At 32.6% G+C, this 27,948-nt stretch overlaps 1 protein-coding gene across 2 annotated transcripts in view; it reads left to right on the top strand.

The window, feature by feature from the left end:
- LOC125075855 (tetratricopeptide repeat protein 39B-like) overlaps window positions 1–19,415 on the top strand; it is a 33,931-nt gene extending 14,516 nt beyond the window's left edge. Inside the window, exons 2-14 of one of the 2 annotated variants that reach the window (XM_047687670.1) lie at window positions 3,878–3,985; window positions 9,586–9,617; window positions 13,541–13,648; window positions 13,747–13,930; window positions 14,110–14,267; window positions 14,573–14,738; window positions 14,947–15,108; window positions 15,290–15,453; window positions 16,112–16,273; window positions 17,080–17,248; window positions 17,728–17,915; window positions 18,000–18,119; window positions 18,204–19,415. In XM_047687670.1, the coding sequence (XP_047543626.1) occupies window positions 3,878–3,985; window positions 9,586–9,617; window positions 13,541–13,648; window positions 13,747–13,930; window positions 14,110–14,267; window positions 14,573–14,738; window positions 14,947–15,108; window positions 15,290–15,453; window positions 16,112–16,273; window positions 17,080–17,248; window positions 17,728–17,915; window positions 18,000–18,119; window positions 18,204–18,435 (1,953 nt within the window). In that variant the 3' untranslated portion in view covers window positions 18,436–19,415. Of the gene's footprint in view, window positions 1–3,877; window positions 3,986–9,585; window positions 9,618–13,540; window positions 13,649–13,746; window positions 13,931–14,109; window positions 14,268–14,572; window positions 14,739–14,946; window positions 15,109–15,289; window positions 15,454–16,111; window positions 16,274–17,061; window positions 17,249–17,727; window positions 17,916–17,999; window positions 18,120–18,203 lie in introns of both variants that reach the window. The other variant, XM_047687669.1, reaches the window with a different exon arrangement.
- The last annotated feature ends 8,533 nt before the right edge of the window (window positions 19,416–27,948 follow it).

The raw sequence follows: 27,948 nt of genomic DNA, 5'->3' as shown, positions 1-27,948 counted from the left end.
ATAAATTAATACGTTTAACCCAAGGCCGCCGTCAGGGGCATCCAGCCGGAGACGTAAGTATATATCATTATTTATTTCCGCTCCTTGGTATAATATCGCTGTCCGGTCGGCGGTTCGAGTCTCCGACGGTGAAGATCTGGCTGCGTCATAATCTTGTTAAAACATTACAAATATTTTTTTTTGGTTTGGCGATTGGCACAAATGTACATACATATCATAGAACACTGTAAACAATTAGAAGCTTATTTTAAAAATAATTATTTTAAACCTTGTTAAAATCACAAGTAATCAAAAATTACATTTTAATAATAACTTCACGCTCATAACTTTCAATAAAATGTTTTTTTTTTTTTATAAACAGTCACTGTGTATTGCATTAAATTACGTCGGACGTTAATTTTACTAATAATAATTTTTTAACTCGTTTATGATTTTAATTTTCAATCATTAAAATTCTTAAAACAACCTAATTTTTTTGGAAATTCAAAATTTCAAACACTTCATATGTAATAATTACTAAATTTTATGATTTGCCTTTCCAAATTAAAATGATGACAGTTATAATAACATTTTAAATACAATAAGTATCGTTTGCGACGATACTCTCTTCATATTTATTTAGTTTTTATATAAAAAAAGCAAAGCTAAGGTAGAAATTCAAGGATTTAAGAGTATAAACTCTTCGTTTTAGGTTAATGACGTCATTCACACTCATATTTCATTTTTTGGTGATTTTTTTATGTAATAGGTTGGCGCACCACCAATTGTGCCACCTGATTTTGAGTGGTCACTACTGCCCGTAGGCTCTGATATAAATATTAACCATTCCTTACATCGCCAATGCGCCACAACCATGGGAACTAAGATGCTATCCCTTGTGCCTGTAATTACACTGGCTCACTCAGCCTTTAAACATTAACATACCAAACATTGCTGTTTGGCGGCAGAATACCTTATGAGTATGTGGTACCTACCGAGACGGCCTTGCACCAAGTACCATATCTTTATTATTTATTTTTACATTTTAGGTAATTTTATTCCTTGTTTTTTTTTATATTTATATTTTTCAATAATTACTTGCAAAAGCGAAAATATTTCGGCTATATTATTTCGTTTTAAGGGATGCCGCGCTTTTTTTTTAAATAATTTATTATTTTTAAAAATATAATTAATTTATACTTAACATAAAATGTTCCATTTTGATAAACTGCAATGAAAAATCAGTTAGTTTTAATTGCAAAGCAATTTTAAGAAAAAAAACGTTATAATCACTTAATGTGACTACTAACTTAATATGATTTTCCAGATCTTCAAGAGACGCGTTTCATAACCCCTAATATTTAAAAAAACAGTTTGAAAACAGTGTCTTCTGAAATATTATTATTTGAATTATGTTTTCCCGGGGCTTTAGTCTCGTTGTATTCGATTATGTAGATACAAATTTTATTCTAAATGAAATTGCATTTTTACTTCTCAGATTTTCCTGCACTTGCGTTAAATATAATTCTTAAAAACTTATTTAATAATTGTAATATATTAAAAAAATCTGACGGTATTTATAATTGTAAGCTTCTTTGCGACTAAAATAAAAATAACGTGACAAAAAAAACTTTGCGAATGAATTCAATTGTTTTAAAATGTCGAGAGCTGAATTTTATATAATTAAATATAAGTACCATATACTATACTTCTATATACTACTATAAGTCGTTAACTTTACATAAAATTATATACTTTTGATTCGAATGGCCGTCGGCGTATTGATAAAGCATTGCGAAGTTTTATTTTTAGTTCTTTATATTGTTCCAAATTTTCCCGCAGTTCAATACATGAATAATATCTCTTAATATTAGCTAAAGATAAAAAAAATAATTAATTAATTTTTTCTGTATTTATTAACTTTCTTTCATTTGGTATTGTATTTATTGAACACATTATACATAGTGTTTTAAGTTTAAATTTAATATTTAATCTTGTAGTATGTATAGTTTCGAATTATAAAACATGCGTCGTCTATCAAATCACCCGAAAAAACAGATAGGGATTCGAAATGGCTAATCCGACGACCGCCATTTCCAATCCGAACAAGAACCACTGATTTTTCACGAGCTTAACTTGTCTTTATATTTTGATGATCGTTGGGAAGGAAAACATCGTTAGAAAACCAAAAGGAATGGCTCAATTTAAATTCTGCCTATAAGTATATCCTGGAATAAGCTCCAAGCCATGTCCTTAAAAGACTTGACTTGTTTAATATTCTTATGATATACTCTTGAAAATAAATATAACCAGTCAAAAGACCAGTCAGACAGATTTATTTTACGATTATTGCGAATGTGAACCTTACCTTCCAAGATTATTGTTACTATAATCGTATTAGGCTAAGTGTAAAAAAATATTGTGTGTCTTTATTGAAAAAAAAACATCGTTATACTTAATCAATATAGAATTAACTCCTAAAATAAAATTAATAATAAATATTATTCGAACGAACTGCTACTACTGACGTAGTATTTTAATCATAAAATATATAGGTAAGTCCTTCACTAGGCATGTACTAGAGCACCAAACAAACGTTAGTTTTATGTTCAGTTATAGTTCAGTTATATTTCAAACTCGGTATGGCAATACTGTATATTAATATTTTGTGGTAGAATAAAGAATAAGACGGTGCTCGTCTCCCAGACGGATCTGCACAATACACTGAGTCTAGCTGATCATAATTTAATAAATTCTCCGCCATGAATATTATCAGCCCTATTATAGTCGAGTTCTACGAATTGAAAGTACACTTCAATTAATCCAGCGTTCTCTCCTAATGAGTATTTATTGAAGTACTCCGTTGTAATCTCTTACCTATAAAACGTTGTTGTTTATTTTATAAACAAGTCATCCTCGAGTTTGTTTATGTGTAACTAATTAAAAAAAAATCTTGAGAACTAAAGGCTAACAATGAAATATTTATAATTACGAAATAAAAACATAATTAACATCTTGTTCATTTAATTAAAATTTTAATTTAAAAAAAAAAAATAAGAAGGAAGCCATTGTGTGAATAATGATAACAATTTAAACACAAAAATCGTATAAGCGTCACTAACCACCGTCGCAGGATTGTTGTTTCAATCAAATCAAATCAAAATATACTTTATTCATGTAGGCTTTTACAAGCACTTTTGAATCATTATTTAACAAACTATTTTCAGTAAAGCTACCACCGTTTCGGAATGTAGATTCTACCGAGAAGAACCGGCAAGAAATTCAGTAGTTACTCTTTTACAAAGTCTTATCTTGTAGCCCAAATAGCTGGCCAAATTTATCTTAAGCGAAGATCAACATGAACTTCGAGAGTTTCGATTGAATATTAATTTAGCTATACAAGAACTTATTTCTAACTATACTGAAAAAGAAAAAAATACCGTATCTATTATTTTTTAAATGAAACCATACAAAATGTAATAATATGCAGTATTCATTCATTCACTCATTCAATATAATTAAAATTTTCTTTGTTTTTTTTTATTTAAATTTAATTTTAACCAAAAGAAAAAAACAAAGAAATATATGAAATTAAAGAATTAATGTAACTCTTATATGACTACGTGATATAATTAATTTTACAAAGATTTTTAACGAAATGGTTTCAGGATTCAACATTAGGCAATCTTTTAATTTAGCTTGAGTATATGGGGTGAATCAGAATATCGTGTTGAAATCAGTACCTACACGTATACGTGTATGTTTGGGCGTGTTTTAGCATTTTTAAGTGTAGTTGGATAAGAAGGGGTGTAGATGGACCTGTGAATCATATTTCCTTTTCAACAAAAGGAAATGTCCATCTGTAAGACCAACCTAACATGTATTTTTGGCAATACAGATGGCGCTGCACGAGACGCCGATCAGTATGCAGGCCGTCTTGCGTGAGCCTGCTGGGCCGGGATTAGCGCCACGAGCTGAACCAGAGGAAGATGATTTCGAGGAATTGGTAAGCTTAAAATTAAAAACCTAATTTACGTAATGCAATTTATTTCTTCTTATTTACTCTCATAAATAACTTATTAGGCTAGCAACACTAAATATTTTTGTGTTTCGGGTTGAAAGATGAGTTATCCAGTGTAACTATAGAGGCGCATTGACAACGTAATGGATGTTTAAATTTATTTTGGTTTCAACATATATTCTACGGTGATGAATTCACGATATATGTTATCTTTGGAGCTGAGTATTTAGAAACTTATAATGATTATTCTAACCAAATTTCGAAAATATTCACCGATTTTCAATCAATTTACTCGAAAACCCCTTAAGTATTATTGCGATATTTATACTCGAATTAACTTTTAAGAGAACAAACTAGGTACACATAACAGCATAAATGCATGCTAAACCTCTTCATTGGGTATCCGTAAATAGAATTTTCAAGTAATTAATTTACTAAGACATATTGGACTAAAAAATATAAAAGAAATATTGATCTATTTGGTTATTATCTCCAACTTCTGAAACGAGAATTGGAAAACAATTATTATAGAATATCTGAATGTAAGCAAACATCTCTTTTAAATCAGAGCACAATAAATTCTTCTATTCCATATCGTACACTTTTGCATAAGTGGTCGTGATTACGAATTACAGTATTGTGATGCAGTCAGTTTAAAGTCTTGCGATATTCCTCCGGCGGCTTCTATTGGTGGTAAATCAATAATAATAATTATAAGTGAAATAGTAACGTTAACAATGTTTTTCAGTCACTCTCATGAACTTTTAAACAAAGAAAAGATTCAAAGTAATTTAATCTATATATACATGTATGACTGTTTGAATACTATCGATATTTAAGGACGTGATATTTAACGATGATATATGACAAAAAATACATGTAACATAAATATTAATAAACTGCTAAGTAAAGTTAACCAAAAGTTATGTAATTAATTACACGTCGTGTGGACACCCTAGTTGTGCTGTCGATAAAAAACAGGTATGTAGGTAAGGTACATTTAGTTATCGCGGTAGTTTACCTACGTCCAAACGCCGCCACGGGTTAACAGGGTAGCACGCTGCGTTTCATAAACAAGCATGATCCAACCCCCCTTCATACTTTGATCCTCGCTTAGGACAGGCTTTAAACAACAAATTTGTTGACTAGGTAAATGATGTGAACTTGGGACAAGAAATAATAAGAACTGTTTACTTAAATTTTATTATTTAAAAGTGGAATCATACTTATTTACAACTTTAAAATTTAACGAGGTGTAACAAACACGAGGCATTTCCTTGGTCATGTGTTGGAATAGGGAACTGTCCGGAGTCTCGTAGTCTTTGATTAGCGTTTAAGATTACACTGGCAGTAGGTACTCAGCGATTTGGGAACACCTCTGAATACAAATTGGTAGCAACCGGCAAGCTATCATTCGCACACGAATAAGCACGAACCATGTCCAAGTTCTCTGCATTTGTGTATTGATAAGCCATACACAAATACACACACGGCAGATTAGGTGTACTCGTAGGATAGACCGCTAGGCGCGCGCGCGGGTAGACGAACATAGGGACGTTACGGTGGCTATCGCCCTACTGACCTAATTAGCCGGAGTTGCGGGATTTTTTTTTACATAATTCGAATAAGTTTCATGTACCGATAATTCTCCCTGAATATTGTTAGTAATTCACCAGTCATCTGTATAAAAACGAAATATCACTCACTGATTAATCACGAAATCTCAGAAACTTTAACACCTTTAAGTTTGAAATTTGGCAGGTAGGTTTCTTACAGGGTATAGACATCCGCTAAGAACGGATTTTACGAAACTCCACCCTAAGGGGGTAAAATTGAGTTGGAAGTTAGTAAGAAGGTCCTATATTTTTGAAATAAGAAACTTGAAATTTACAATGTATGCTTTATAGATGGTATGGAGGTGTACTAATAATGTATCTTTAGAAATCCAAACCCCTTTGGGGTTTAAACAGGGGATGGTAGTTTGTATGAAAGTCCAATGTTATTGAAGTTATAGTAATTATGGCAGAAGGATTTTAAATGGTATTTAAGTATAAGAATTATTGAAAACAACTACTTACTAAGGAAGGATGTTTTTTAAAACAATAAAAAGTATTTTAGCGTGGCCCTAGCAGACCGAGTCATACAAAATAATATTATGAATAAAGAATGTTTCGTTTGTAATAGATAAAATCTCAATCTCTTGAACCGATTATCTAGCAAAAACATTTTATATTATTTCAGTAAAAATAGGACTCGTACAGTTACAAACTGAATTATGTGCGGATAAATCCGCGGGCACAGCTAGTATTCAATAAAAATAAAACAAATCATAATTTTAAAGTGTTATAGCTAAACAGCAATAAGGTTATGCTTACTACGAGGGCAAGACCGTCAACAAAGTACCTACAACATAGGCTCTCAGGCTTATGTTGTGACATGATCGTGATAGTGTCGAGCGGGCGTCCAGTCTAAAGACTGTACAATATACCTTTTTACGGAATCGGAAATATTATATATTATGGGGTATTAAATTAATTTGCATTTTTGTTTATTAGGGCTTCAATCTATACGTTACATATTACTAGAAAAACACGGCAGCCGTTGTCATGTCATGTCAGCATTACCGTCTTTACCATTACACGGCATGTGCCCAGGGCCCCCATCCCGAGGGGGCCCGAAAAACCAACATTTTCTCTCACACGTTAATTGCTATGTATATTTTTTGTATCACCAATAAGATTCCTAAGAATTTACGAAGATTACTGCACCGTTTATTTGAAACTAAACTTAATGCCTGGCTATAAGTAATAATATTATTTCTACATGGTAGACGAATTATTAAATTAAAAAAGAATTGTGTAATTGTTAAATATTTTGCTAGATATTTAATTTTAGTTATTATATGCCCATGAGCCCCAGTAAAGCTTGAGATGGCTCTGTATGTCAGTTTTATGGTGACCGGCCAAACGGTGTCAAAGTCTTTACAAAGAGATAACCCAACAATCATTTTTATATACCCATATAAATTCGTTCGCAAATTTTCGTACATTTATTATAACTATAAGAAATTCAAAAAATTGAGACTAATGAAGCAATTTTTTATTTTTGAAGCATTCATTGAATAAATAAAACGAATAATAAATAACTAGAAATGTTTTTCAAATTATACATTTGGTACCCAAACTTACTCCGCTTATCGCGAGAGAAATTACTTGAAACATAAAAAAAACCCTCGTTAAATCTTTTTATTATTATACTTTTAAATATAATAAAATATAAAGCTAAATCATTTCCCTTTGATTGATAGAGGATTACAACGTGTACTAATACGATGCGATTTGTATATGAAGGCGTATATAAATATTACGATTATCTAACCATAAAACAATACTGCACTAATTAGTAGTTCGCATTTTAGCGAGAGTGTGAGACTTGGAAGCAAGAACGCGAGGAGCGACCGTGTTTTATAACCTAATTTTTTTAGTGATATTTTTCGAACATGGTATAAATTGCTTAAGAAATAATTGAAAAACCTTACATTGAAAAACGCTTCGTGAGTTTCAGTCATCAGAATCTGTATCACAAAACACTCTGGGTGACTTATACATATTTTTATTTTAGCAGCAAATTGTATATACGTTCGTTTTTGTAGGGCTTAATTAGTCTGTATTACTCATTGGATTGTTTTAACTTCTTTGAATAATGATCACAACTTATATAAAATGGAAATTACTCTATAAAAGTAACTGGGTCGCTTCTACATTTGAGAAATAGGCTTGGACTTGGAGCTGGGCTTTGTTCCACCACGTTGCTCTAATGGAGGTTCATGCACATGTCACAGATTGTCATCCCACACATACAGCAGGGTCATTATGGCTACAGCATAGCAACTGTTTCTGTCAAATATTTGGTGCGGATTTATAAATGTTCCAGTCGATAAATCAGTATTATGAAGTATTATGCCTAGGTCCATAATACTCATTTACAATTATTCGGTTTGATTTGATTTGATATCAATCCGCAACTAATATTTGATAGCAACAGTTACTATGCTACAACCGTAATAGGGCCACAGGTTTCCTCACGATGTTTTCCTTCAACACCGAGCACGAGATGTTCACAATCATTGATTAAGAATCACGTGATCCAACTGTTATATTTGTTTGGGATTAATACATAGTAAACCTATTATCACGAAAGTTGTCATATTTATGTATTTTTTTATGGTTATTATACTATTCACTTATACGTAACTCTCCGCTATATGGCGTCTTAGTACATGAACTCTAGTACCATTCAACCGATCACCATGATAATTAGCATACACAACGACGAGTTAACCTCTGTCGAGTTTTTATTACAAATTATGTTTAGTAAGAAACTATTATTGTTCCTCAATATGGTGATGTCTACGGAATATTTAACTTCGAAATTTTATTACGATTCAAAAATTTTTCAACGATCGGAAACATTTACTTATCTTAGTTCAATGACGTCACAGCAAAACAAATTTTATAAGTTGAAATCGTACTGACACTTCACGCACATTTAGTATTTAATAATAATATAATATAATTATTATAATTAATGAGGCGCTTATACCATTGTAGTATACTAAATATCATAATAAGTGTATATAATAACACACATTAAATTTATACAAGCTAAAGAAGCTTATTATGTAAGTATTATCAAAAGACTAGAATCTTCTGTTATGGGATCTTCGAGTTTCGGTTGGATGTTAGGTTAGGAGATTTATGTGTTCGTTCTCTTACCTATATTATAAAAATACATGTTTAAATTAAATTCTAACTTTATTGCTAGCACAATTCATTAGGAGTTTGACTTGCTGTCAACCGGCGGTACTGTTATATTGAGTCATGTGACTAACATCTACTTCACCAAAAGTTACACATTTGTGTTGCCAAAGTTTTAGGTTGTAATAAACAACCTTGTAAGGTTTTTTTTTAAACTCAACGAGTGATTTTTCTGTCGTGATTAGTTAGATGCTAATAAAAACTTTAAAGGGAACATCGAACTCAAATAATTTTCGATTAGAAAAACTTCAGACAAAAATAGATGATTACGAATGCTAATTTTTTAATTCAAAAGCGTCCCAATAAAAGCTTCGTGAATTCGTCTCAAAAAGTCTTCGTGAAGTCGCTGTAAAAATCTATAGGAACTCAGTAGCCATTAGTTACTTGTGTATCGCTAGTAACGAGCGAATTATACGAACCAAGATTATTTATTTACGTTATTGAAACATTTATTTCGTTTAAGTATCCGCATCAAACCGGGCTCATCTTCGAATCTCACTCGTGAAATTTTGACAACCGGCGGTGATATGCCTTTATAATACGTGTGAACGTTTTTTCTATAAATTTTATAATAATTTTATTATAGTCAATGTTAAATATCACAATTTGACATTTCACACACATTATTCGTGTTCCACGGTAAATTTATTAAGCCAACGTATATAAAGATCCTGGATCCTAAAGTAATGAATACCGGCAAACATAATCAATTAACCCAACACTTATTTAATAGTGTACCTTATACTAATTAAAGTTATCTTCTTGCAGGATGACTTTGAAGATGCCAGTGACGAGCAGTCGTAAGTACAAATGGCTTTTATTATATATAGATCTTATTATAATATTGCATCACGTTTCATTTTGCATAGACTTCCAGGATACCTAAATACCTCTGGAAATAGATAAATAAAATAAGTGCATAAATAATATTCATCGCATTAATCTCAAGATATAATCAAAATAATAGAACAATTATATGGTATCTTTGAAGTCTGTTCAAGACTTGATTAATATTAAGTTAAAGACCTAGCCTTTGTACAAACTACCATCTAGCTAGGCGCTACCCACTCAACATCAATACTTTGTACTTTTTTGTTTCGGTTTGAAGGTTGATTGAACCTAAAGGCTATTCCAATGGAAATAGGAAAAAAGATAAACAAACCTTAGATTTTCGTATTTCATGCGATTTGCTAATGGCTCAGCTATATTGTGCACTACTAAGAATTTATGATTAATATATTTTTATTTACAATAAGTGTTGTATTGTAAATAAAAATATATAATAACAATAATATATTACACTTAACCACGTTTTTCACTTAAATTTTACTGTCAAATTCCGATAACAGTTTCATCGACGTTCAAAACGCTATTTTTTCACAAATTCATAGTGAATATACTGATACTAAGTATACTTCAGATTTCTTTATAAACAATGTTCACAGTTTTTTATCATTAGACGATACAAACCGCTACGTTTACATACTACAAATTTAAAATGCAGGCCATTTTGAATTTGTAGTATGACATCTGTAGTAGACAAAAGGCCATATTAATATTACTTAATTGCCAAATTAAGCCATTATTCCTCGTGAATAGTAAAGCATAAAAAATGTTTATTGTGGTATATTGCTTAGGGATAGACTTACCTATATACAAACCACCGCGGACTCTTTTGTAGACCTTTTTAAGGTGTACAAAACATAAATGTAGGTAGTAAATTATCTTGATCTATCTCGTAGGGCTTAGCCAATGTTTGCAAAGTAAGCGCGCAAAAAAATGTGTTTATTTACGACATCACATTAAAAAAGTCTAAAATTATCAGTGTTTCTCGACTATATTATGCATATATTAAACATATAAATCTTCCTCTTGAATCACTCCATCTATTATAAAAAACCGCATCTAAATCCGTTTCGTAATTTTAAAGGTCTAAGCATATATAGGGACATATAGACAGCGGAAAGCGACTTTGTTTTATACTATATTTTGATTGTATTAAAATAATATTATAATAATTTTAAGAGCGATTGAATTATATATACTGGAAGCCGCGTTTAAAGGTTACATGATAATAAAAATGAGGTTACTAAAGTCCCAAGTACAATTCCCCTATCATTCAAACGGCGCAACGGTTTTGATGAAATATGATATGTCTTATATTTTCAAATAACACCAGATACTTTTAATAAACGAAATAATACGCAGTTCCTGTGGGATGACTGTATAAAATAATTCATTATTCTTCTCTTAGCCATGGAGCGGAAGTATTTTGAAATAACACACAGGGTTTGAGATGGAACAATAAATGCTCTGTATTCGCGTTTGTAGATCCCTCTTTTGATAAAAAGATTGAAGGGATTTGTATGAAGTTTATCATTCCAATATAATGCTAGTTTTACTTTAAAAAAAAATTTTTAAAGATTCAATCACCGATATAAATAACGGTGATAGAATCTTTAAAAAATTTTTAATCTTTAAATTATATTAAGATTTATTATTTGGAAAATCATAGTTCATTCACACTTTTTATTTGATAAAATCTTCAGAAAACAATCTCTAGAATGTTATTAAAAAATTAAACATAATATTTTCAACTGTTCTGACTGATAAGTATTCCAAATGATAATATTTGGAGGACTCCTCATTCTCCATGTTTACATATATAGATACGTCTAGATTTGGATCATCAGAATCAAGTCTACATTTGACTCTGCAGAACCCACAATGGTGACTAGGAGACAAGCCGGCTGTTTGAATCATGGTTGAACTCCCTCGAAAGTGACCATGCTATAAAGACAGTGACATCGAATATTGACTATATTGACGAATATTGTAAAAAGGCATACATAAGAGCGGATGTACAACTCATTGTGCAGATTGGCAATGACCTTGTCTCGCGTCCTACGAGCTCCCGTAGCTTTTTTCGTTTGAGCAAGTCTATGCAAAACAATTTTGGCCTACCTTCGCTACCACCGCTCAGGAATCCGTTTGGATCACTAGCTCACAGTCCGCAAGAGAAAGCCGAATTTCAGGCAAAACTCTTTGCCTACAATCTACGATCAATGATTGAAGTGCGCTGCCACCAATAATACCTCCATGTGTCTACACAATGCCTGACATTAAAATCAGCAACCGCAAAGTTAAATATTTACAAATATTTACCTTAAATTTTCAACAAAGATTATGAAAGTACTTTGACCCATGAGCAACCAACAGTTTTTATATTAAATCTATTTTTAATGTTTATTGAATAAATATCTTATTCTAATAGTAAAATGTGATGAACTTATATATCTACATATTTATGAATTTTACAAGTGACTCAGCTAGTTATATCTTTATTATCAAATCAATCAATAAACACATTTGAAATATTAAGCGATCAACAAAATTGGCGATGTAAAAATCGTTTGAATTTAAAATAGATGCATCGATGGTTATCATATTACTAAAATAATTATGTAACTTATAGTTTCTTAGTGCACATTTCATAGTCGGCTAGCATTTGCAATATTAATAAATAAATCTCAAAGGCAGTCGCTAAGTGTTTGTGACTTTGATCTTGAAAATCCATGTTTTTCACATTGTACATCGCCTGTACACGTGTCGGAACAACCAACAAAACTAGTTACATACGCGAAAATAAAACAATTGTTAAATGTACCAATATTCGTATTGGTATCAATATTCATAGTTAACAGATGACAACGTATGTTATGTGCTAGCTAATTAAGTATTTGTTAAGATTATTTTATGAAAACGTAGACAATAACGGGACCGTGTTTATGGAGAATAGATCTGTAACTAGTAAGTTTTGCAGATTTTAAGGTCTTGAGTGGCTCGGATCGAATCACTAAAATGATCACATCACATTTGTACACTGAAGTTTAAACGTTAGTAGCGTTGACATTAATCCGAAAACACGTAAAGCCGTTGTCTTGCACCTGAACTCGATCCAGTCGCGAAGGCTGTACTTGGTGGTAGGGCTTTGTGCAAGCCCGCCTGGGTAGGTACCGCCCTCTCATCAGATATTCTACCGCCAAACTGCAGTACGCACTTTTCTTGTGTTCCGGTTTGAAGGGTGAATGAGCCAGTGTAACTACAGGCACTAGGGACATAACATCTTAGTCCCCAAGGTCATTATCTATGGGCGGTGGTGACCACTTACCAGGTAACCCATTTGCTCGTCCGCCTACCGATATCATAAAAAAGGTTATGGAAGCAAATTATCACAATAGAGACGACACCTGCGTCTACATACACACTTGAGCTGTTACAGTACCCCTTGCACGGTTTATAATTTTCCTTTCAATGTTGAAAATTGCCAGCTGCGCCGAGAGCCGGCCCATTGTGAGATCCATTACAATATATACTCGATTCCAACCATAACAGGAAAAAAACCAAATAAATTACATATGACAACAAATTGACGCAATATCGTTGGTCGAGAGTTTGCTTAATCTATGTTTTTCACTATGGATTTGCGAAAAAATGGCATTTTGAACGTCGACGAATATGTTATCTTATATAAGTAGTAGTTAAGTGCAATAGTGTTGTATTATAAATAGTGATATATTATTCATAAACTCTTAGTAGTGCATAATATGACTGTGTTTTTAGGAAATCGCATGAAATACGTTAATCTAAGGCGTGAATAGGCTATCGGTATATAGAATCACTTAAAGTCTGTGTCAATTTTAAAGTTTAGTAAATTATTTAGTGTCCCACCCACCGTGGACCTGCATACTGCCTTGGAAGACTGCGAGAGAGCCATGACGCTATTCTTCAACAATCAAATTGATGAAGCCATCGCTATTATGACTCCATGGTATGTAATTTTGTACTGTACTCGTATATTAAAAGTTGCATATAATCATGTAATTTTGTCATTATATACAATTATTTCAATGATTTTTTTTCTCATAGGAAAGATACTTCTCTTTACCACGCACACGGTGCAGCTATATTCGAATTCATCCCAGCCGTGTTGACTCTGGAACCGGCACAGATTCAGAGCGCGCACGCGGCTCTGCGCCATACGTTCACACTGTGCGCTCGTATGCGCAGAAACTATACCTTCGTACAATCTATCGGCGCCATTATCAAAAAGGTTATAAATACAATACTAATTATTAGTATCTAAAAATATAAAGGAAAATTATTATTGCCCAGCTCAAATCAAATAAATGCATGTCTATGGTAACATTAAATTTAAAATTACCCATGAAACAGATAACTCGCCTTCCTTACATAAAAGAGAAATCATATTATTTAAAAATTGTAATTTAGCCAAACTATGGTGGTTACTCCGAGGAAGAGGCACACGCGGAACTCGTTCACGCAGAAGCTCTGCTGCTGCTGGCGTGTCTTGGCAGTCTCGAGGGAGAAGAGATGACTGGCTTCGTTCGCGCTTCATTGCGGATTAAAACGTCTTTTAATGCCTATAGGTAAGTTTAATTTTATCGGATAATTTAGCTTAAAGATTATTTAGATTTAAGTAGGTATATTAATATTATAAACTAGCTGTGCCCGCGGTTTCGTGCGCATTTGAATTAAAAAAAAAAAGAGTTTGTTGTAGCCGAAATTACTCCTTATTACAATGTCCAATTTCCAATTGTCATAGTTCTCGATTCGGTCTCGGTAATAAAATTCACGATTGACTTTGATAATAACTGTAAACTTAACACACGTAGGGACCTCGGACTTTCCAACAAAAAGAATGCATGTAAATATCTTATTCACTATCCATTAGAAACTGCGCCAAGATTTTGGAAAAGAAGACTTGGGAGAGCGAGGAGTCCCATACTCACTTCGAAAGCGGAGTACGTCTTGGACTCGCCACTTTTAATGTTATGATTGCACTTCTACCACCAAAGGTCATAACACTGCTCGAGTTCGTTGGCTTCACGGCTGATAAGGTACGATAGATAATATATACGACCTTTTAAAACAACAATCAGTATGCATTTGAATATATCTTTACTTACATTTCGAAAATAAATAATTGCACAGTAATGCTATTTGCATGTACAATATGTAAGTTTATCATACACTATAGTTAAAATGCATAAAGTTTTCAGTTTAAAAGTAGAAATCCCAAGCCGTAAATGTTTGAAAATATTTTAGGAGAAAGGCAAATCCGAATTAATTACCGGTGCACGATCTCCTGGCCTTCGATCCGTACTCTGTGAACTAACGCTGCTCGTGTACTTCCTAATTATTGGCCACTTCGCTGCTATACCTCCTGACTTCATTATGGCCGAACAGTTGATAAACAATGGCCTTAGAGTGAGTATGTTTACAAAGATTCTATGTTAATAATGATAATATAATTATTTTTTAATGTATTCGATATCGAATAATAGAATAGAATAAATTAGAAAAAATGAAAATATTTAATAGTGTTTAATCGAACAAATTCCCAAATCGACTCCTGGGGGCAATTACTAAATTGACTTTTCACACACAGCGATACCCGAATAGTTTGTGGTTCATAATGTTCAAAGCTCGAATGCAAATGTTAAGCGGAATGATCGAAGAAGCCGTCGATACATATGAAACGGCGTCCCATACAACAGACATGTGGCCGCAACTGAAACATCTCACGTACTGGGAAATGATATGGGCGTTCGCGTAAGTGTATGAACGATAACATCACTCTAAATATTTCATCATTAACAATTTTAATTTTAATTGAAAACATACGTACTCATAAACAACCTGGCACGTGTTAAAAGACATAAATTTTATTGCAATCGTTCTCGAACATTTGCTCGTCACTGCAGAATCGTCTACTAAATTTCTTTAAAATTTTACACTTCGGTCAAAATAGACATTAAAAAAAATCAATAATTGAGTATTTGTAAAAGCATTACAAATGTTCATTACTAACCAAACACACATCTGCTAAAATATATATTTGAAAGGTTAAATCTCGCGAGTCTCAATATATGAGCCAAAATTGACACATTTATGTCAAATAGTTTTTGAGTTATGAGGAGGTCAAAAGTGGCTCCAAATGGTTCGTGTAATATTACACACGGTGCTGCACGCCAGTTTTGTTACTAGAACTTGGCTGACACGCTACCGCGTGTCTAGATGTATGTGTTTTTTGCATTTTTTCTCGTAAGCGGTGAATGTTATCATAAAAATAGGTTAGACAACAATTATGCATCATGTATTATCAACAAAACATTTTTTTTATATGCATTCGGAATTAACTGATACGAAACTAATTTGTTATTTTTTCTAATTATCATTCACAGATGAGTAATTGTTAAATCTTCCACAGAATGATGATGAAATGGTCACAGGCTGCTTTTTACGCTTCCAAACTGGCTCGTGATAGCAAATGGTCGAAAACTATATACATGTACACTCAGGCCGCAATGAATCTTGAACGAGGACACCTGGTCAGCATCGAGGAACGCAAGCACAATGCCGATCTTCTTCTGTAAGTTCTGTTCTACACGTAGATTGTGTGATTTCATGATTATTATTTCATATTTTGCTTTTCAAAAACATCGCAATTTCATTTGTTTTCATAGAAAGTTGGACTGTTTTCAGTTATACGTATATGTATATGGAAGTCTTTCAGCAACGGAATTTGAATCCGAATTTACTAATGAATGTATTCACTTGGTGGTAGGGCGTTGTGCAAGCCCGTCTGGGTAGGTACCACCCACTCATCAGATATTCTACCGCCAAACAACATTACTCAGTATTGTTGTGTTCCGGTTTGAAGGGTGAGTGAGCCAGTGTACAACTACATGCACTAGGGACATAACATCTTAGTTCCCGAGGTTGGTGGCGCATTGGTGATGTAAGGAAAGGTTAATATTTCTTTCAGCGCCATTGTCTAAGGGCGGTAGTGACCACTTACCATCAGGTGACCTATTTGCTCGTCTGCCTGCCGATAAAATAATAAAAAAAAAAACGAATTATTTACATCGTTTGAAGAATAATGCTTGTTTATTATTAATATAATTTATCAATATTATTTTTGAAGTTTTCTGCATCACACGTATATATTGTAAAGACAAAGTATATCTAATATGTATTATTATTACAATAATAGATAGAGACGTTATATATTTTAATTTCTTAGTGCATTTATCGTTTGAGTAATGTGTATTTAATTTAGTGATCAGTTATTTCTAAAGGTATGTTTTTTTTTAGTTACGCTTTTTTTATTTTATTTTTTGTTTGCTTATCGCCGTGCTGTGTTATCTGTTATGACAGGAATGCATCATGTTATAGACAGCGGTTGTTGGGACGGTCTCTGCCAATGGAAAAATTCGTTATTCGGCGTTGCGAACGATGGGCTCGACGAGGATACCTGGTGCTTCCCGGCGTAGAGATGGTATGTTTGTGGAATATGTTTCCATCTCTCGCCGCCGAGCCCCACTTCGCCGACCGCATGTTAAAGGTAATTAATATGTAATGTATTGATAATTAATATTTTTCTAGTCACACAAACATTATACGGGTATTTTACTCTGACTGCTCCATACTTAGATTTCAATTGGTGGTAGGACTTGCAAGGCCGTGGGTAGGTATACACGCTCATCAGATATTCTACCATCAAACAGCAGTACTCAGTATTTTGGGTTCCGGTTGGAACAGTGAATGAGTTAGTGTACTTGGAACATCTTAACTCCTAAAGAGATGCACTGACTATGTAAGAAATGGTTAATATTGCTTACACTGCCAATATCCGTGGCTATACCACTCACCATCTTGTGGCCCATGAGCAAGTCCGCCTTCCTGTATTATAAAAATAGCACATCTTCACACACAGTTAAATGTTGCCTTAGTGATCATCATTTCAGGAGCGTTTATTTCACAACGATAACAGATAATCGCTATGATCGCGGGTAAATTCTTAAAAACGGTCGTTTGTTGCAGCTCATCGAACAAACAAGTGACGAAGTCCACAACGTCATGAATTCAGAATACGGTATAGATTCAGAGCGCCGGTACATTCCGGCGTATGACTTCGACGATGTAGCGCTGGTTCGTTTCCTACAGGGTAGCCTACTAGGCGCTATGTCGTTACCGCGTCTTGCAATCCGACACCTGGAAGCGGTCCTCTCGTGAGTTCTATCCGCAGGTCTCAGAAACGACTTCTTCAACATTTTTTTGCCTTTAATATTACTAATCATGACTATTTATTTCAGAATGAAGGACAAAATAAAGGAGAATACATTTTTGCTTCCGTACGCCACCGTAGAAATCGCCATGTCATACTACGCTTTAGGAGATCCAGATCGAGCTCAAGAGTTATTATATGACGCGAGGTCAATATTTGTTATTTATTATTATGGATAGAGTTTTCTTTATTTATTTTTCATTTATAAATAATATCATTCTTTACTCCACAGAAAAAAATACTCTGGATACTTACTGGAATCGCGTCTTCATTTCCGGATCCATTCGAAATTAGAATTAATACACGCTGGTGAAGCGAACACTGTGATCACGGGTACGACAGCAAGTGCGGTAGCCCTAGCCAGTGTGAATGCTATCGCGACCGCAAGCACCAGTGCGGTGGCGAGCTCTAGCGCGATATCAATTGCGACCACGAGTCGTGATCGGGGCAGACGGGATACGTGAGGCTGGCCGCAGGGCCGGCGGGGCATGACCCGCGCTGCCCTGCGTGCCGCGCGGTATTTCATCTGCCCCGCTTTTTTCCCCGGTCATGGACAAGCTCGTTATGACATCGAATAAACCATCTTATCATTTTTAATATTATTTAAATCCTGAATGAACTTTAACTTATGTATTATTGTGTGTTCGATTTTTTAATAAACAGATATATAATAATGATACATAAGTACTTAGATTAGGAATGTATATATGTCTTCTGTATCGGTAATGTATATTTTTGTATTATCTCAACAATGCTTATGTATTAAGTAGTTTACTTAAACAAGCTTAATACAAATCTGTACAAGTTATAAACAAACACGTACTTAGGAATTTCATATCTTGTAAAAATGGTTTTCATTAGTCTGTAGGCATATTAAAAAGCATTGAAAACTGCTGAACAACTATTTTAGATATTTTTTTTTAATTGCAGTTCTGTTTTCAATTGTATAAAATAGGTAGGTTAAAGGTTTTTAAAGGCCGGCAACGCACCTGTAACCCCCCTGGTATTGCAGATGTCCATGGGCGGTGGTAATCACTTTCCATCAGGTGAGCCTCCTGCTCGTTTGCCCCCTATAACATAAAAAAGACACGTTTTAAAATCCTAAACGTACGAAGCCCTTAGGTAGGTACTAGTTAAAAATATTACTATAAGAATAAATTAAAATAGTAAGATACTATGATAGTACCGTGTGAGGTATTGACAAGGGCACTTTTCACAATAATAATATCTGTGTGTCTTATCAGTGTTGTTTAGTTTTTAATAGTATATTATATACTAAGTTTAATGGTACGGTGTTTTTAATTAAAATTAATAATTTGTGATAAATTAATAATATAAGCATAGTTTATTTAAAATAATAAATGCTTACGTAAAGTACAAGTGTTTCAAACAGAGAATACAAATATTAGAAGTTTATGTATATTTTGTGTACCAGTTTAAATTATTTTAAGTGTTTTTTTTAATAAATTTTATTCAATGAATAGTACAATTTATATTTTAGTAGCGGTTAGTTAAGTCTCAAAAGAATTGTTTATAATATGAAGAATAAAAAATAAAGTGGTATATTTATAAATCTTTTTCTTTTAATTTAACTTTTGTAAAAACAAATTCCCTGATATTTTCTTATGGCTATAAATACGTTTACGTTACGTACGTTTATCAAAACGAGTCACAAGTTATAGAACAATATTTAAACATACACGTACAATGTATGTACATGTGTATTATTAGTAGTGATCAAAATTTGTGTACATACAACGTTTCCACTGAGTCGATAAGGCGTAACTGGAACGTCAATTGTAATATTTGACCCACGCAGACAAGGCAGGGTTTCGAGGACAGCCGGGTTACCCACGATAATTTAATTTCCAAATAAACAAAAAAAGTCAATTTTTGTAAAAAAATAATATTTAGGGCCTCCACTCCTCTATTGCCCCTTAACCTCTAAAACCAGCCTTGCACATAGACCGCTGTCATATAATTAAGTTGAGAGCCGAGATGGCCCAGTGGTTAGAACGCGTGCATCTTAACCGATGATTTCGGGTTCAAACCCAGGCAGGCACCACTGAATTTTCATGTGCTTAATTTGTGTTTATAATTCATCTCGTGCTCGGCGGTGAAGGAAAACATCGTGAGGAAACCTGCATGTGTCTAATTTCAATTAAAAAAAAAATTCAACGAAATTCTGCCACATGTGTATTCCGCCAACCCGCATTGGAGCAGCGTGGTGGAATATGCTCCAAAACCTTCTCCTCAAAAGGGAGAGGAGGCCTTTATCCCAGCAGTGGGACATTTACGGGCTGCAAATGCAAAAAAAAAAAATAATAATTAAGTAAATTAAATTGCTTAATAATAAAAAACTTCAAAGATCAAATATGACAGCGGGCAGACTGCCCGCCACATCTGACTTTTAACCCTAAGAACAATTTATATTTACAAGAACAAGATTAGTGGTCAATGATTTGATGATTTTTTTAACATAAATGAGAATATTGATTGTAGGGAAAACCTTATGATTTGTGCAGATTCAATCGGGCGGATTTTACCTTCTGGTAAGTTATTTTACCGCCAATGATCAGTACTTCTATTCTTGCTTCCGTTTAAAGTGTCAATGACGATTCAATTACTAGTCATAAGTTTCTTGCGAGTTGAGCCAAAGCTCCAGGTTCTCCGCCTTCCGAATCCAGTTAAATCCCGCCGCTTACTTCAGTTCCTCATTCCATATTGCTATAGATATATCTAGCTATTTTCTGCTCCAACTCCCATTGCTCCTGCGACATTCTTGATCAGCCACACGCTCAGGTTTTTCATCAAAGATACTACAAAGTTCCTCCATATTGTGCTGAGCGACCAAGAACCGGACGTTTTTGTCTACGGTTCGGCACCATACGCCATGATAAGAATTCGTAATCGCCAAGGTAAGCCTCGTTGGTGTAAAACGTCTTCAAACATTGCAGTATATGCGGACATAAGAACTTGACAAAAGTCGTGTAATGATGCCCAGTCACATCGAGATCGGGTAAAGCTATGCAGCATAATATATTCCAACTGTTTCAGCTATAAGCGAAGATGACGGTACCATCGCTAAAATCAATTAATCCAATTCAGCGTCTTCTAACGCTGAATTGGATTCTGAATCTGTGAACAGTATCAGAGATGTAACTTTTTTCTTTTTAACGCTTCTGTGCAGTCAAATTGCCTTCGTCTTACAGACCTATATTCGGACAGTCATCGTTAAAGCGTTATAGTCAATACAGCACCTCATCAAATAATCAATCGATATGACATATCTTTAGTGATTCGAGCACTATCAAATTTCGATAGAATAGAAAGCATTTTCGTAATCTATAAAAACTAACCATAGCGGTTGTATATCTAGTTTAGTCTGATCAAAGTATGCATGTGGTCTGTGGTGCTTTGGTCAGGAACATAACCGATTGAAGCTCGTTGTTGGCTTGGACGCAGTCAAAAATAGTTTATTCTTCTTGCGTCGACCGTGTCTGTGTGAGACCGGGGATGACCACTCACCATCATAGGGTCCATTAAATATTGAGTTCATATTCTTAAAATAAAAATAAATTTAATGAAGCCTTCAATTACCAAATAATTATGTATCTAACTTAAATCATATAAATATCTCATATAAATATATATCTGTAATTTACACGTCGTATTACGTCATTTGTGTTAGGTCTTTACCTACATAGTGTACAAAAAATAAACACACCTACTAATGACAGCGTACAAAAATTTAGAACCGATAATAATGCAATTAAAAAACCTCTAAAAAGTCCTTAACGACATATTACGATTAACCGAACCAAAGAGTATAATAATAAATTGTATTAAAAATACACATATCATAAAATTTCAAGTATCAAATAGCAGCGACATCGGTCAGCGCAAAATATTTTGCAGTATACCAAGGTATCAAATAAATCAAAAGAATACCGCCTTCTACGCTGAACTTGAATATGAAACTAAAAATTTAAAACACGTAAACCGAAAAATGTCTAGAATTTGTTTAAATCGAATAAATTAAAGATAGGCTTAGGAATAAAATAGGATAGTAAATTTCTTGTATTGTATTGATATGATATTGATTATAGGTACGTACCACTCACTCATAAAAATTCTATCACCATACAGATGTAATGGATGGTTAATATCATGTATTTCTAACAGTTCCAATAGCAGATGCACCATACGTAATATATATATAAACAACAACTACTAATATATTGGGTGTACAACCGTTTAGCTCAACCCATAAAAAAATATTTACATTATTATTACTTTTAATGCAATAAATACTGAAAATTTTATAGAAAAATATTACTTAAGATTAATTCGTATGATATAGTGTTAAAGACATTTTTTTTCTATAATAAATACACCTACACTTATTTAATAGACTAAACTTTCTATTAGTGAAAACCGCGTCAAATCTCTTGAATGGTTTAGAATAAGTTAGCGGAAATACAAAGAGATGCAAAAAGCGAGTTTGTGATATGTTATTAATAAAGAAGTTAGGAAATGTATACACGAAGAAATAACATTATATCTAAAAAAAATACTAATTTGAATATGTTTTTTTTTGTATAATCTGTAATCTAGAAATTATTATTCATACAACAGTTTTAAAACATCTGCTAATTTTTCATTCAAATATGAAAAATATACTTTAAATCTCGAACAGCGCCATCTATCTTCACTACATTAAATCACTACAAGTATTGTCCCCAAAACTATTCCGCGGTTTTAAACTACAAAACATTTACTGTTTAGACGGTAGATGTCACAAGAAAAACATTTTTTTTATTAAACCTGAAATCGAGAAGAATTTTGTAATTACTTCTTTTAACATATTTTATATATGAAATAGTTACGCTATAAACAATCGAAAATCTTTTATAGCCCCGAGTTACCAATGATTTGAAGGTAAAAGTATTACCTTATTAATCAGATTAAGACTTTAGCGCTCAAAATAAACAAAATATAAAATTCAGTGTGTAATTGTCAAAAACGAAACTTCTTCGTTACTTATATTAATAATTATTGATTAATTTAAAATAACTAATTTCATTGAAAAATTCTAATACTATATATACTATATTTCAAAAATTAGGCAATTATCCCCGTAGTGCCAGTGGCAAGATGGATCTTTAACTATCAGACTAACAATGCTAGTCTAGTGCTAATAGTTTAAGTGAAGTTAATAATGTTACTAATTTAACAGAATTTAGCAATGATAAATGTAGAATACAATTAATTCACAAATTTGCCGACACGGACGCAATAGTTCAGAAACTATACAGTATATCACAGGGGCATGTAATTAGCAGCACAGACAGATTATAAACATAGGCACGATCAAATAGATGCCATTGTTCGGCAATACCTCTCATTCAAATACAAACTTGTTAGTAGCAAAACTGTTAATAATACATATGAACCAGATACTTAATTATAATCCTCGAATCATCACGTGAATTTAAGTTGCATTGGGATAAGAATCCTAATATCTGATTTGATTGTGCACTTTAATAAAACGAAAATTATGCTACATGATAAAAAAATGAGACAGTGTACCTTATGGACATTGCTGTGCCAGATACACAAAACATTAGCCTCCATTTTGACCGGATAAATTGCCATTGTCTATCGATTTTAAATGTTAGTGGAAAGTAAATGCTGTAAAAACTATACCCATTATCTAATAATCTCATCTACTGGAGTCATTCCCCACTCACTATTCTCCAGCTTACATGCTCTTGGTATTCACAAACTCACTTTTCATTTATTACAGAAAGCAATCATACTCAATACACGTAGAAATTCAATGCTTATTGGGTACCTACTCCTAACCGATTTTAGTTCAGACAAAATGGTGCAAAAACAGAAACAAAATCTCGAAAACGAGGGCCGTGCAAAATATAATAAATAAATAGTAGTAATAGAACAAAAATCTTTGTTTAAATCTTTACTCAGAATTGCGATGCTAGCATTCATGCCACCTTTCCATGCGGACATGATTTGTATAGTAATCATTTTTGTTTTTTATTTTTATATTTAGGCCACAATGTTATTAATTATTATATTCTTAATATGATAATTACAACAATCATCAGAAACATATCAATCAAACAGTTTTTCTACTTCGGAATTCTGAAATATGAATGTTATTTGTGATTATATCTACAGACATTTTAGATAAATTTTAGATCAGCATCAGCAACGGTGCCGGCAAAATGTGGCGGCTCTTGCCCACAAGGTCATGTGAGATTAAAATCAATAAAAATACTATGTAAGCCATGCTTATAGTGGCGGTTTGTTACTACTTACTCGTATAATGGTTAAGTCCATATATTACCCAGCAAAAGTAAGAACATGAGCAAGCATTCCGCTACCTGTTGTTTTAAAATAAAAATGGATGTAGGTTTGAATCAGCACTGTATTTTTTTATAGATTTAAAATCTTTAGGAGGACGATCAAATTATTGATGGTAAGTCGTCACCGCAGCCTATAGACATTGATGCTGTAAGAAATTTTAAACATTCCTTACATCGTCAAGGCGACATCAACCTTGGAAAAAAAATATTATATCCCTTGTGCATGAAGTTTTGCTGACTCACTCAAACCGGAACAACAATTCCTACTAAGTATTGTTGATTGACGGTAAAATCTGTGATGTGTGGGTTGTACCATCCCAGGGCTTGCAAAAAGTCCTACCACCTAGAATAATTTGGTTTAACGTCCCGACTTCGCAACGACAGAATGAATATTAGTATATGCAAATTTAAAATACGATGTCGAGCTAAATTAACTATCTGTGCTGATAAATTTTACGGAAGTACGTCTAATCCAGAATCTCATGATATCTCTAAAAACAGTAAATAGCATATTAAGTAAATATACTTAAAATATTTAAACTGTTATTGTATAGTTTAGATGTTAATATAGTTTTTTTAGATAGTATTTACCTTTTGGAAATATGTATACATTTTGGCTGAATTTAAATCAAAGGCTTATTTGTATATTAGTACTACTTTCTAATATTTAATTTTCCTAACAGTAGTATAATAATAATTAATGTCTATCTCCATCTTGAAAGTACAACTGCTAAATCAATGAAAAATCCGTATCAACTTTAAATCGGTATCGGACTATGTTTAGAAGACACTGCAATAATGTTTATCATAGTATTTTTTAACTAACACTTTATTCCAGTCATTATATAAAAGTATATAGGCAAATGCTGCCATATGGGTATAACAATAATTATAATAATTTCTTTAAAATAAAAAATAATTAATAAATATCAATTCCTGACTTTACATCGATGATTCTACCTTATAGCTTACGGATTCACTAAGTTTCCTCTTATTTTTTTAAGCATATTTTCAAAAAAGATTCTAAATTAATATAATTTTATTTTAACACCAATAAAATTAGTTTTATTCCTTTGACGCATTGTTAGATCGCTAGATGGCACTAAACAATGACTTCAACTTTGATATTTGACACTAGATGGCGATAGTGTAACAGGCCAAGGCAAACTAACAAATTAATAACCATTGAATAACGTTCCGAGTACATAATAATTTATCGTAAATGAAATGGTTGATAGAGACCGCTCTTTTTAATGTAACAAATAATTTATGCTGTACCTACTTATTCCTCTTAAAATTGTATTGCGTTTCATCGTTGGATTTTTGATGAACATTGTTACATTCGTCTTTTCAAATAAATTTAAAGACCAAATAATCATTTAATCAATAATCTAATATATGTATCTTCTTAAGACGGGTTTAAAATGTTATATTAAGTTTAATATTGGCGACCATTAAGAATTCCACGCATACACATTACTAATGCCACAAGTTATAAATCTTTTCACCGAGATAATAAAATTAAGGTCTCATAAAAACAGATTATTCTCCAAAAAATTCAAATATACTATTTTGTATATAGTTTTTGTTTTGTTTATAATATTAAATCAGACAAGTAAATTGCACTGCACTCTTGGTAAGTGGCCGATATGGCGCATAGACATTAAGACTGTGAGGTATCCTTACACTGACAATTAAACCACTTTACATATAAATTCATAAGTTATACAAGTATGTCTCACATCGTGATTATAATTACCACTCTTCACTTACCTTTACCTTACACGCCCAGCGATAAGAAGCACTTATGCCCTTTTGGCGGCAGTATAACTGCTGATACGTGTGAACACATATGTGAACTAAAAATAATAAACTAATTTTTTTTCCAGATTCACGCAAAAATACTACTCCAATTGATATGGAACTTTTATACTTATTATGATATTTAATAATTTCAGGATAGTCAAAAGCGATATGATAACATAGGGTATGTTTGCAAACTTTTAAGGTAATTATCTCGACGTAATCGAGAGGAAATTGTTAGTCCGGGCGCCTTACCGAGCAAATGCTGCCAAAACAATAAAATATAGGTGAAAAGGCCGTAAGAACACACATCTTTCCCACTCATAGATAATAATTTACAGTACATAATGTTTTTCTTTTACACTCTTGTATAAATGAGAATTAGCACTTATGTACCTACACTTAGCTATTAGAACCAATGCTTTTAAGTTATTAAGTGCACTAAGGTTGATAAAACTCAGTAGAAATAAGACGTGAGAGGTAGTAACAGGCAGGTTTATTTTAGAAGCACTGGATATTATTTGATTAAAAAAATACTAATTCAATTGATATAAAATTCACCCTATAGTCTAGTTATTATTAGTATTCAATTCGATAAAATTAATTCGATAGAACGCAGTCAAAATAGGTATTATTAATTACATAATATTGTACTTAAACATTTAAAAATCAACGACAGAGAAGACAAGACCTTAGTGTGTTTTTTCCTTTTAAGATTTATTCATCAGATGTTAAAAGCTACCTACCTAAATGAGGTGCATCATATTTCCTATTCGTCCGTATAAAAAATAAAATATCCGTGTGAAGCCATTACTATAAGTGATAATATAAGGATATAAAATATAGCTTCAATAAATTATTTATGACAATCGATCGATATACTCTTTGTAGATTTCGAACTTTATTAAAAAATAACACAGTATGAATTTTTGTGTAAGTACTTTAGCTGTACTTATGGCTGTAAGTCATTAAATTAACAAATAAATAAACACATAGATAATATTCCATTAACATTAAAGCAGAACTTTCGAAAAGCCGTTAAAATACGATTCAATTGTAATTTTCTGTATACATAATTTTATATAACGAATCGTGTGCTGAAATGTTTTTGTTTTTTTTTTATTTAATACTTCGGTAAATTCGTAAAGAGATTAGTAAATATGTTTTAAGTCTGAACAATACAGATCCGAAGCTACCTGCTTTAATTGTGTTTTCAGAGGAAGCAGTCTTTCATTCATTGTTAATACCTAGAAGAGCTTTTTGCGAAAGCACGGCCATTAAAATAAGTTGAACATTAGACCTTTTTAGAACAATGTTACAACTAACTCGTACCTCTTTTCTTAAGAATGAAGTACTAATAAAAATAACCTTTTGTGTCTTCCTACTTTTAGTATTATTCTCTATATACAATAAATATAATGAATCGTTAATTTTCATTATTATTTTAGAAAATCAGAGACTAAATCGGATTAAAATTAAACTCTACTAAAAATATTATAAAATAATAACTATATTTATAAATCTTCTATACATATAATAAAATTGGAGTGTCTATAATATTAAAATACTCGCTTTTTACTAAATGCACATATATGTATACACGGCACACATAACAAAATAACATTTTTTATAAAAAAAATATGTCTGTCTGTCTCTTTGTTCCAGCTAATCTCTGGAACGGCTGGACCGATTTTGATGGAACGTTCACTAGCATGTGATGTAATAAGGAGTAACTTAGGCTACTTTTATTTTATATTTAAAATATTAATAAAGTCACGCAGC

The sequence above is a fragment of the Vanessa atalanta genome, chromosome Z, assembly GCF_905147765.1.
Source record: "Vanessa atalanta chromosome Z, ilVanAtal1.2, whole genome shotgun sequence".
Classification (NCBI taxonomy): Eukaryota; Metazoa; Arthropoda; class Insecta; order Lepidoptera; family Nymphalidae; genus Vanessa; species Vanessa atalanta.
The sequence above is the reverse complement of the archived record's forward strand: the minus strand, read 5'-3'. Positions and strand labels throughout refer to the sequence as shown.